The sequence below is a fragment of the Physeter macrocephalus genome, chromosome 16 (assembly GCF_002837175.3).
Source record: "Physeter macrocephalus isolate SW-GA chromosome 16, ASM283717v5, whole genome shotgun sequence".
NCBI classification, from domain to species: Eukaryota; Metazoa; Chordata; class Mammalia; order Artiodactyla; family Physeteridae; genus Physeter; species Physeter macrocephalus.
The window spans coordinates 57,892,936-57,905,137 of NC_041229.1; the positions used below are offsets into that span (position 1 = coordinate 57,892,936).

At 45.9% G+C, this 12,202-nt stretch overlaps 1 protein-coding gene across 4 annotated transcripts in view; it reads left to right on the forward strand.

The window, feature by feature from the left end:
- Positions 1-101: 101 nt before the first annotated feature.
- XRRA1 (X-ray radiation resistance associated 1) overlaps positions 102-12,202 on the forward strand; it is a 105,292-nt gene continuing 93,191 nt past the window's right edge. For 2 of the 4 annotated variants that reach the window (XR_003683738.2, XM_007101439.4), the window contains exons 1-3: positions 293-326; positions 4,552-4,607; positions 7,218-7,315. Coding sequence is in view for 1 of the 4 variants with exons in the window: in XM_007101439.4 (XP_007101501.1) it covers positions 7,222-7,315 (94 nt within the window). In the remaining 3 variants the exon portion in view is untranslated. Of the gene's footprint in view, positions 327-4,551; positions 4,608-7,217; positions 7,316-12,202 lie in introns of those variants that run through there. The other 2 variants (XM_028501624.2, XM_028501625.2) reach the window with 2 other exon arrangements.

A 12,202-nucleotide genomic window follows, 5' to 3' on the forward strand; every position in this document is an offset into this window, starting at 1 on the left:
TGTCCGAAGCCGATTGGCTGGAGCTGACGGCGTGACGTGCCGCGCGGAGTCCATCGGGATCCGTAGTTGGGGCTGGCTGACGCGAGGTTGCTAGCGGAAGTGGCCGGGGGACTTGCCGGAACTTGTAGTAATTAGAAGCTCCAGTCATCAGTTGCCGCTTACTCGGGCAGCCGCCGCGTCGCGGTTACTAAGGGGTGGAGAAGGTAGTGGCAGGCGCCACCGTGGAGCGGCTCCGAGTTCCCCGGGAGGCTCGCAGGCGCGCATCCCGCCAGACCGGGCCGTCGCCCCCGCGGACGTCTCGGAGGCGGAAGCGACACCGGAGGCAGGTGCGGCTGGAAACTGGAAACTTAGTTTGCGTGACGGGTTACAGTCTCCCCCGCCCCAGATGTAGCGTTGGCAAGGAGTGGGCAGGAGCTCGTCCTTCATCCTTTTCTAGCCCTGTAACTGCACGTACTGGTTCTTTGGTGACTGTCGTCTTAGCTGTTAGCATTGTCTTCGTGTTACAGAGAACTCACATTCACTGAGTGCCTACTGCCTGCCAGGCACTGTTTTAAGTGCATATATATCCATCCTGTCATAACGGACCAATCAGATGAGCAAACTAAGGCACTTAACCAAAGCCAGATATCATGTATCAAAACCTAGTTTAGCAGCCAGATTTTTTTAATATAAATTTATTTATTTTATTTATTATTTTTGGCTGCGTTGGGTGTTCGTTGCTGCACACGGGCTTTCTCTAGTTGCGGTGAGCGGGGGCTACTCTTCGTTGTGGTGCGCGGGCTTCTCATTGCGGTGGCTTCTATTGTTGCAGAGCACGGGCTCTAGGCGCGCGGGCTTCAGTAGTTGGGGCTCGCGGGCCCTAAGAGCGCAGGCTCAGTAGTTGTGGCGCACGGGCTTAGTTGCTCCGCGGCATGTGGGATCCTCCCCGACCAGGGCTCGAACCCTTGTCCCCTGCATTGGCAGGCGGATTCTTAACCACTGCGCCACCAGGGAAGCCCCCAGATGTTTTTTTTGACATCAAACCCGCGTCATGCTCCCTTTGTTACCACCTGGGGTCCTTGGACTCTTTAACCAATAGAAATTGGTAAGAGGCCAGGCGGGGAATTCAGGCAAGGCTTTATTGGGACTCGTCCTGCAGCAGGAGGGAGCAAAACAAGAAACAGGTGGGGGTGGAGGGGTGGCGGGTGAGCTGGTCCCTTAAATGGGGTGAGGGTGGGGGGATGGGTGGGTGAGGTGGGGGTGGTGCCTTAGGTGGTCTGCCCACCCCCTTGGTATTCACTGAGTGCCTACTGCCTGCCAGGCACTGTTTTAAGTGCATATATATCCATCCTGTCATAACGGACCAATCAGATGAGCAAACTAAGGCACTTAACCAAAGCCAGATATCATGTATCAAAACCTAGTTTAGCAGCCAGATTTTTTTAATATAAATTTATTTATTTTATTTATTATTTTTGGCTGCGTTGGGTGTTCGTTGCTGCACACGGGCTTTCTCTAGTTGCGGTGAGCGGGGGCTACTCTTCGTTGTGGTGCGCGGGCTTCTCATTGCGGTGGCTTCTATTGTTGCAGAGCACGGGCTCTAGGCGCGCGGGCTTCAGTAGTTGGGGCTCGCGGGCCCTAAGAGCGCAGGCTCAGTAGTTGTGGCGCACGGGCTTAGTTGCTCCGCGGCATGTGGGATCCTCCCCGACCAGGGCTCGAACCCTTGTCCCCTGCATTGGCAGGCGGATTCTTAACCACTGCGCCACCAGGGAAGCCCCCAGATGTTTTTTTTGACATCAAACCCGCGTCATGCTCCCTTTGTTACCACCTGGGGTCCTTGGACTCTTTAACCAATAGAAATTGGTAAGAGGCCAGGCGGGGAATTCAGGCAAGGCTTTATTGGGACTCGTCCTGCAGCAGGAGGGAGCAAAACAAGAAACAGGTGGGGGTGGAGGGGTGGCGGGTGAGCTGGTCCCTTAAATGGGGTGAGGGTGGGGGGATGGGTGGGTGAGGTGGGGGTGGTGCCTTAGGTGGTCTGCCCACCCCCTTGGTGGTGCTGTGTGCAGGGGTCATGGGCAGTTCCCTGCTTTTGCTCCTAACACCTCAGAAGTGGCAGTTGGCTTTTGGCCTTTTTGTGTCTTACTGTTCATAATTTGCCCCAGCTGTGCATGCATGCGGTTACTTTTAGTCCCTTCGAGTTTCTTTGTATTTTGTTGTTCAAGGAGATGTTTGTCCAGGTGCAAACACTCTAGTAAAGGGTCACAGGTCTCAGCCTATCTCACCTTTGCCGTCCTGCCTTTACAGTTTTAGGATGTAATAATATTCCAGATTTTTATTAATTCTTTTTTTTTACACAAATATTTACTGAGCACCAACATTGCTTGAAACTGTACTAAGGGATACTAGGGGGTCAGAAAAGACCTGTTCCCTACTTTCATAGAACTCCTACTCTAATGACTTAGAGTTATCACATAACAGAACTTAATACATTATGATCGCGGGGGCTACTCTTCGTTGTGGTGCGCGGGCTTCTCATTGCGGTGGCTTCTATTGTTGCAGAGCACGGGCTCTAGGCGCGCGGGCTTCAGTAGTTGGGGCTCGCGGGCCCTAAGAGCGCAGGCTCAGTAGTTGTGGCGCACGGGCTTAGTTGCTCCGCGGCATGTGGGATCCTCCCCGACCAGGGCTCGAACCCTTGTCCCCTGCATTGGCAGGCGGATTCTTAACCACTGCGCCACCAGGGAAGCCCCCAGATGTTTTTTTTGACATCAAACCCGCGTCATGCTCCCTTTGTTACCACCTGGGGTCCTTGGACTCTTTAACCAATAGAAATTGGTAAGAGGCCAGGCGGGGAATTCAGGCAAGGCTTTATTGGGACTCGTCCTGCAGCAGGAGGGAGCAAAACAAGAAACAGGTGGGGGTGGAGGGGTGGCGGGTGAGCTGGTCCCTTAAATGGGGTGAGGGTGGGGGGATGGGTGGGTGAGGTGGGGGTGGTGCCTTAGGTGGTCTGCCCACCCCCTTGGTGGTGCTGTGTGCAGGGGTCATGGGCAGTTCCCTGCTTTTGCTCCTAACACCTCAGAAGTGGCAGTTGGCTTTTGGCCTTTTTGTGTCTTACTGTTCATAATTTGCCCCAGCTGTGCATGCATGCGGTTACTTTTAGTCCCTTCGAGTTTCTTTGTATTTTGTTGTTCAAGGAGATGTTTGTCCAGGTGCAAACACTCTAGTAAAGGGTCACAGGTCTCAGCCTATCTCACCTTTGCCGTCCTGCCTTTACAGTTTTAGGATGTAATAATATTCCAGATTTTTATTAATTCTTTTTTTTTACACAAATATTTACTGAGCACCAACATTGCTTGAAACTGTACTAAGGGATACTAGGGGGTCAGAAAAGACCTGTTCCCTACTTTCATAGAACTCCTACTCTAATGACTTAGAGTTATCACATAACAGAACTTAATACATTATGATCTACTACACTGCATCATTTTTTTTAACTCCCCATGAATTCCTCATATAAGTGTCCAAATGATTGAACAAACAGTACTTACTATGGAGTGGTCACTGTTCTTGGCACTGGGTACATACCCCTGAATAACAGGCAAAACACCCGTCTTGATAAAGCTAACACTCACATGACCATAATTATTACTAAAAACTATTAGATGCAGTTTCTTCACCTCTGTGAAGCAATCCAGTCAGATGCCCCTGTAGCTTTTTATCTTTTTATAACTTATGTTTCAAGACCCAGCTCTAATGTCACCTGCTCTGTGAAACCTTCCCTGATCCTTCTTCCTTCTTTGCAGACAGAATGAAGAACTCCATAGTATTGTGTTCATGGTTCCATTTAGTTCAGTAAGCACTCAGTTGAGCCTCTTCAATGGACCAGACCCTGTTTGAGGCGCTGGGGATAAAGATATAGGTAGGACCCAGGCCTGGCCTTAGAGAGGCTCACTGAGGTTAGAGTGTGAGGAGTGGGGAACAGACAGGTAAGCAGGCCATTATAATACAGTGTGGCACGGTGCCTTCGTTAAGAGGTGGGCTGAGGTGGAAACACAGATGAGGGTAAACCTGAGGAGGGGGATATACAGGAAAGTTTTCTGTATGCGTCAGACAAAAAAGAGGGGCAGAAGTGTGATAGACCGAAGGAATGGAAAAAGCAAATGTATGCAGATGAGAAGCATTATTCTGTGTGTGTGTGTGTGTGTGTGTGTGTGTGTGTGTGTGTGTGTGTGTCTTAGCTTTCAACTTTGTCTTTGCTGGTTTTATCATGCATAAGTTTATTTTGTGTAAATCGTCATATAAATGATCCTTTCCTTTCTAATTTGTGATTTACACTTCCTATTAAGCACTCTAGCCCCACCCCATTGTCATAAAATTATTCTCTTGTTCCACCCTCCTGTCTACATCTCCGTCTCTATTTCTTTTCTGTTTCTGGGATTTTTAGTCCTGTGGTATTTTTCTAGGCCCCAGGTGAGACACATTTTGGAGCAAAGGGTCACAGTAGGATATAATTAATGGGAAAGTTCAAGAGCTCTAAATGGCAAACTAAGAAGGAGTGCAATATCTATTTTACAGGTGAAGAAACAAAAAAAAAAGGAAGTCAAGAGGTCTTTCCCAAGATCAAAGATCAAGTAAGTACTATGCAGATCAGAACCAAGGTCCCCATATTCTTTAAGTTACTGGAGTTTTCTCCAGCAGTCATCTTCTCTAACATTTTCCAGGCAGCTATTTACTCATTCATTCATTCATCCATCTAGCAGATAGGTGTGATTGGTCACAGGAGGGATTTCCTGAAAGACAGATTGACTGGATGACTGTCTCCCCCATCCAACCATCCATCCATCCCTTCATCTTCCCAACACATTTTTAATGTGTTCTAGGCTCTATGCTAGGCTCTGGGATTATATAGGTCACTAGGTATTATAGGCCCCATAGCAGGTGGGAAGTTGGTAAGGGGAGAAAAAAATTATAATAAAATGATAAGTGTTATACTAGGAGAAGTATGGAATATTGTGGAAGCACATAGAAAGGGCCCCCAACCCTTTTCAGGGTGGTCAGGGATCAGGAAATTCACAGTGCCCTGTGTTGAACCAAAGGAGATGTCAAGATCCCTCATTCATTCCACAGGTACTTATGGAATCTATTATGTGCCAGGTGTTAGGTACTGGGAGTGAAGAGATGAATACCATAGATGCTGTCCTTCTCCTGGAGGTGCTGAAAGTCTAGTTAGGGAGATTAGAAATATGTATAAAAACCCTTGGGCCCTGGGAGTACCATTGTACCCTTCATTTGGCTCACATATGTTTATTGGGTGTTTCCTGTGAGCTTTCCAAGAGTGGAAGAGAGACAGTGAATTGGACATGTTTCCAGACTTGGAGGTTCAGAGGCCATTGAAACAGCCCCCTCATGATTGTTAGTAATCTTATGAGGTAGAAAGGGGTCTGGCCATGAAAGACTTACAGAAGAAAAACTCCAGAGTTTAGCTAAAACAGCAATTATGTCCCTCTGGTAGGTTCAGTGAGGACTTTATGGAAGGGATGGCATCTGGACTGGGTCTAGAAAGAAGCTTGTTTTTTCTATTACCTCATTTAATTCTCACAACAATTCTCTGAGACACAGGTTTTAATCCTCATTTTATATGTGAGAAATCTGAGGCACAAAGAGGTAAAGTGATTTGCAGAAGGTCACTCAGCTTAGTAGTAGAAACTAGTCTCACATTTAAGTCTCTTGTCTCTAAAATTGTTGCCGCCTCCTACTGCACCGCTCTACTTTTCATATTTGTCACTTCCGGGAAACATTTTCTCAGGACACCTGATCCCAGCTCTCCACTCTGCTCCTTCTTTGTACTGAATCTCTTCCCAGACCCTCCATCTCAGGGTTCCACATTCTTGCCAGGGTCTCCCTTCCCCTGGCCAGGTTCCCAAACCTCTGCTACCCCAAATTGTCTGAAGCTATCCCAAAGCAGATTAGGGAATGACTGGATCCTTTTAAAGAAAAATCTCAATCTCTAAGAGCTTAAGGTTCAAAAAATTTAGATCTTTGATAAGAGATTGTTTTCCTAAAGGAAGTGGCATTTGAGCTGAATCTTAAAGCATGAGATCAGCCAGATGAACAAGGTGGAAAGAGCTATTTTAGGCCAAAGGAGCACTAAGAACAAAGGCATGGAAGACCGAATATGTTTGGGGGAGTAGAAAATGATTCTGTGAGCCTTTTGGGCGGAGTGACTGGAGCTGGAAAGTTAGAACATAGGTCTCAAGGGGCCTTCAAGACCAGGCTCAAGCTTGCTCAGTGGGAATCCAGTCAGAAGACTGTTGCAGTGTTCTAGGTGGGAGATGATGAAAGATTTCAATGAAAGCAGTGAGTGTACTTCTGAGCTGGAATTTTTGTGACTCCTGACCGATGGAATCCCATTTCACCAGGCATTATATTTGTCAGACCTCTCTTTCTAAAGCACAGCTTGGGTCATGGCTCTCCCCAACTTAGGTATCATCCACGTCTCTCCATTACCTACAATATGGAGCCTGGGTTCCTAGCCTGGCACTGAAGGCCTTCAGAAGCAGGCACCATCATTCCCATTCAGCCTTATTGTCCAAGACTCCCAAACACACCTCCTTCCCCTTCCTGGGTCAGGTTCTTTCTTTACTGTGCCAGATGTACCCACCACCGTGCCCTTAGTCCTGTGGCCCTTTCTCTATTAATGCTTATCCTCCTCTCTATCAGAAAACTCAGTTCATCTCTCAAACCCCATTTATCCAGTTCACATCTCATTATTTGCACATCATCTTGCCTAAAGTATGAGAGCCCTCTTCCCTGAACTCAAAACAATGAGCATAGCTAGTGAACACTTAATATGTACCAGGCACTACCTTTCCAAGTTGATCTTCTCCTTTGTCTATTAAGGTAGACATTTTACAGGCGAGGAAACTGAGGCTTAGAGGGGTAGAGAATTTTCCCAGTCAACGAGTCAGGCAAGAGCCAAGATTCAAACCAGGTCTGTCTGAGCCCAAAAGTGATGCTTTTTCTAGTGTTTCACTGAGCTACGGTTGATTTGAACTGAAAAACCCAGGGCCTATCTCCCTTGTTATCTAAAGGGCTGGCCCATTTCTGAAGCAGGACAGTGGGCCTCTAGGGCCTCGGAGCTAGGGTGTGTGTTAGGGGTGGTCCTGGTGAGCTCACAGACTGTGTTGGGGTGAGAGCAGCCCTGTCCCTTCTCACTCCTTACTTTCTTGCTTGGCTCTCAGGGACATGGCCTCCTCAGGAGTCTACAAACTGGATGATGGGAAGCCTTATCTGAGCAACTGCTTTCCGGCCAAAACTCTGCTTCGGGTGCCAGAGGAAGGTCAGGTGACTTCTCGGATCAGTACATTTGCCTCACACCCAGCTCCTGCTTCAGAATGTCCCTGACACCCATTTCTTCCTCTTCAACCCCTTCCCTGCTGTTCCCTGCCCCTACACAATCCCTTCCCTTCCAATCCATCTCCCCCCAGCAGTCTCAGGGAGCCTTATTGTTTTTTAAATTTTATTTATTTATTAGAATTCTTTTATTTTTATACAGTTTTTTCAGGTTACTTTCCATTTACAGATATTGGCTATATTCTCCATGTTGTACAATACATCCTTGAGCCTAACTTATACCCAGCAGTTGGTACCTCCCACTCTCTCACACCTATATTGCCCCTTCACCATCCCCCCACCCACTGGTCACCACTAGTTTGTTCTCTGTATCTGTGGATCTGCTTCTTTTATGTTATATTCACTAGTTCGTTGTATTTTTAAAATTCCACATAGAAGCAATATCATGCAGTACTTATCTTTCTCTGTCTGAGTTATTTCACTTAGCATAATGCCCTCCAAGCCCATCCATGTTGTTGCAAATGGCAAAATTTCATTCTTTTTTATGGCTGAGTAGTATTCCATTGTATATATGTACCACATCTTCTTTATCCATTCCTCTGTTCATGGACACTTAGCTTGTTTCCATGTCTTGGCTATTGTAAATAATGCTGCTATGAACATTGGGGTGCATGTATGTTTTCGAATTAGTGACTTTGTTTTTCTCGGATATATACCCAGGAGTGGAATTGCTGGATCATATGGTAGTTCTGTTTTTAGTTTTTTGAGGAACCTCCACAGTGTTTTCCACAGTGGCTGCACCAATTTACATTCCCACCTACAGTGCACAAGGGTTCTCAGGGAACCTTCTAAAGTGCACATCTAACCATAATGTTCCCGTCTGTTTAGTGACTTCTCACTGCTGGTTCCTTTGCCTTCTGCTCTAACCCCCCTTATCCTTTTTTGCAACACCTATCCTTGATTTATGCCCTGTTCCATAGTGTTTATAATATTTTCACAAAGCTTTTTGTTTGTTTGTTTTGTTTTTTTGTGGTATGCGGGCCTCTCACTGTTGCGCCCTCTCCCGTTGCGGAGCACAGGCTCCAGACGCACAGGCTCAGCAGCCATGGCTCATGGGCCCAGCCGCTCCACGGCATGTGGGATCCTCCTGGACCGGGGCACAAACCCGTGTCCCCTGCATCGTCAGGCGGACTCTCAACCACTGCGCCACCAGGGAAGCCCTTCACATAGCTTTTTAACATTCGCCCAGAACATTCCAGCCCTCAAGCCAGTTATCCAAACTCCTCCCATCCCGCAAGGCCCAGCCCTTCTCCCACTTCTTCCAGTAAGCTGTGTCCAGCTACTCCATCCCTCAGTGCCCATCCTCTCTTGTCAGCCGTCTTCCTTTCTGTGTTTCTTACTTGATGCGTAATTATAGTCTGCCCAGCTCCTAAATAAAATGGCTTAAACTTGACTCTGCTAAGTAGTTTTTCAAACATTTATCTAGTTAAAGACTCCCCTGGGGCAGGGACTCCTCCTTATGCTGAGCAGAGTCCTGCTGATGGAACACTGCCAAGAAGTGTGGGTTCACTGGATTGGATTTGCTGCTTTGAAGGGGTAGAGCGAGGGAGAAGTACCCCTAGCTTACCCTAGATGAAATGACGTTCTGGTCATTCTGTACATGGAATAGTAGAAGAACCTTCTCCTTCAGCCTGTGCTTCCCACTTCTCTTGAGTGATTTCATTTTTCGCACAGAGACCTTCTTTGGCCACCTATCTGTTGAAAACCCTCCCATGGAGCTCTCAGTATGCACTCATGATTTCACATCCACACCCCCTCACACACACACAGATGGACAGATAGATAAATAAATATAGCCGTATGTATCTGCATGTGTTGGTATATGTACATGTATTTCCTGGCCCACTGAGGGCAATGACACCTCAGTCGCAAAGAGCATGCCTGCCGCCTAGATGTTGATTTCTAAATACCATTCTCCAGTAAATAAATCCAGGGCTCCTCAGACAAAAACCTGTTTCTAGGGCTGAGGCAAGAAGAATACATATTGAGCCTGGAACATTGTGTGGTGCCAGAAAATAAAGCAGTGCTCAGAAAAATGATGGGGGCAATTTGAAAGGACATAGGTGCCAAACTGAAGGAGCGCCCAATGGCCAAAGCTGGAACAATATGAGCAGCAAAATAAATAAAGGTAGAATTGGGTTGTAATCTGTAGAATAAGTAAATAGTCATGATCCCATGCTGATATAATTAAATTAAGAATACATAAATAAGTGGGGGAGGAGGAAGAGTCCTTCCTTACAATAGAATTACAGTTAATAAATGTAGAAGGAATGAAGGAAATAGAAAATTACTTTTTGGGGGGAAAATCACTTTTTTGGGGGAAAATCACTATTAAAACATCACAATAATAACTTTTACAGGAAAGAAACTTCTATGGATGCTGTATCAGTCAGGGTTCTTCAGAGAAGTAGAATCAATAAGATGTGTGTATGTACGTCCATGTGTGTGTGTGTGTATCTCCTACAAGTTTTGTTTTCATATACATATATGTGTATATACGTATGGACCAACACACATATATAAATTATATATTTTTAAGGAATTGGTTTATGAAATGTGGAGGCTGGCAAATCTGAAATCTATAGGACAGGCAAGCTGAAAACTCAGGGAAGAGCTGATGCTGCAGTCTTAAGGCAAAATTTCTTATTTCTTTGGGAAGCCTGTATTTGCTTTTAAGGTCTTTCAAGTGAGTGGGTGAGACCCACACATTATCAAGGATAGTCTCCTTTACTTAAAGTCAACTGGTTGTGGATGTTAGCCACATCTACAGTATACCTTCACAGCAACACCTAGATTAGTGTTTGATTGACTAACTGCTTACCATAGTCTAGCCAAGTTGACACAAAATTAATCATCACAGATGCTAGGATTAGTGGGTCAAAGTATGATGAGAAACAGGATATTTGTATAGTCTTGAGCTATCTTTATTAATTACAAAGGGACTTCTTAGTAACTACGAAAAACTAAGAGAAACTAAGCCAATACCACCTTGGCCGAATGATCAAAATAAACATCACCAGTAATAAGACATATTGACATCATGTATGCCCTGACATTTTGTGCTGAGGAGGGCACAACATCACTTCTTGCCAAACTGCAAGGCCTTAGTCTAATTATGGGAAAACATCACACAAACTCAAATTGAGGGACATTTGATAAAGCAGTTGAATAGTACTCTTCAAAAGTGTCAAGATCACACAAGAAAAATAGAGACTACAGAACTGTCACAGTTTGGGGGAAACTAAGGAGATGTGACAACTAAATGAAATGTGAGATCTTGGATTGGATCCTGGAACAGAAAGAGAACATTAGTGAGAAAACTGACAAAAATCAAAGAAAGGGTGTAGATTCATTACTAATATTATGCCAGTGTTAATTTCTTGGTTTTAACCATTGTATTATGATTATATAAAATGTTAACATTAGGGAACCTGGGTGAAAGCTGTACAGGAACTCTGTATTATTTTTACAGCTTTTCTGGAAGTCTGAAATTATCTCAAAATGAAAATTTACAGGGGAAAAAAACCTTCCCATGAATACTCTTCCTGCTAAAAGCCTACCCCATTAAAACCCAAACTCCTTATTCTGGTCCTCAAGACCTTTGAGATCTGACTCTGCTGACCTCTCCAGCCTCATCTCTTTTCCCTTAGGTCTATCTCCCCCCACACACCAGGCCTTCCTTCCTGGCTCTGTTGGCAGTTTTGGCACCAACTCAGGCTGCAGGCTCTAGGATTTGGGGCTATTGGGATAGGACAAAGGTCCATGGCCCAGATGGGGGCAGCCCTGGGAAATGAGTGCCTGGGCTGTCAGGCCCAGGATGGGAATAGGAACTGGCTCACGTCAGATGTAGGACGGGAGCTGCATCCAAGACAAGACGCAGGATTAGCAGCAGTGGTCAGGTGAGCGAAGGCGAGCGCTTGAGGCAGGGGTAGCAGGCTATGCAGGCAGAGAGCCAGTGGTCAGGGGCACCAAGCTGGTTCCCACAGCTCTGTGCTGTTCTTCTGTGCAGTCCCAATCTTTGGTTTTTCCATCTCCACCTAGTCAACTTTCAACATACAAGATCTAGCTCATGCCCTAGGCTGGTAGCTCCCCGCTCTGGACTTCACAGCACCCTTTACATTATTGAGCTCCTTCGAATCCTCCGTTGTATTCTTCTCCATAGCCCCAACTCCTGGCGCAAAGTAGGTGCTCAGAAAAGGTCTGAATGGATGATTGTGGATGAGAGCTGTGGCTCAGGGTAAGTTCAGCAACATTCACAGTGTGGTAAGCTCTGTGCAGGCCTTGGGAATACTGAGATGAGTGAATCAAAGTCTGTGCTCTCATGGAGCTTCCACTCTAGAGGGCCAGACAGTCAATAAACAAGCGAACAAATACAATAATTACAGATTACAATGAATAGTGATGAAGGAGAGAACAGATTCCAGAATGTTCTCATGATTTTTGTTAGGTGGGCTTACTAGTAAACCTCATATTCTTCTTTTTACTTAACATACATTTTCTAGTTCGTTCTACAGTGAGCATGTATTATTGGGTCTTTTAAAAATGCCACCTGTCCTCTCACTTTCTTATCCTGAGCTCCTAATGCAACTTTTGCCGTATAATGATAGAATCCAGGGTAAGTTCTGGGAAGATGTAGCCCATTGAGTTGGTGTCACACAATGGGCTTTACCTTTACCCAAGAGATGACAAATGGGGCAATAACTAGCTGGCCCAGGAAAAAATGATCAGCTCTGCTGAGGAGAGTCAGGGAAGGCTTCACAGAAGAGGAAATACTTTATCTACAATCTTGAAGGAACAATTAGAGTTTGGAGGC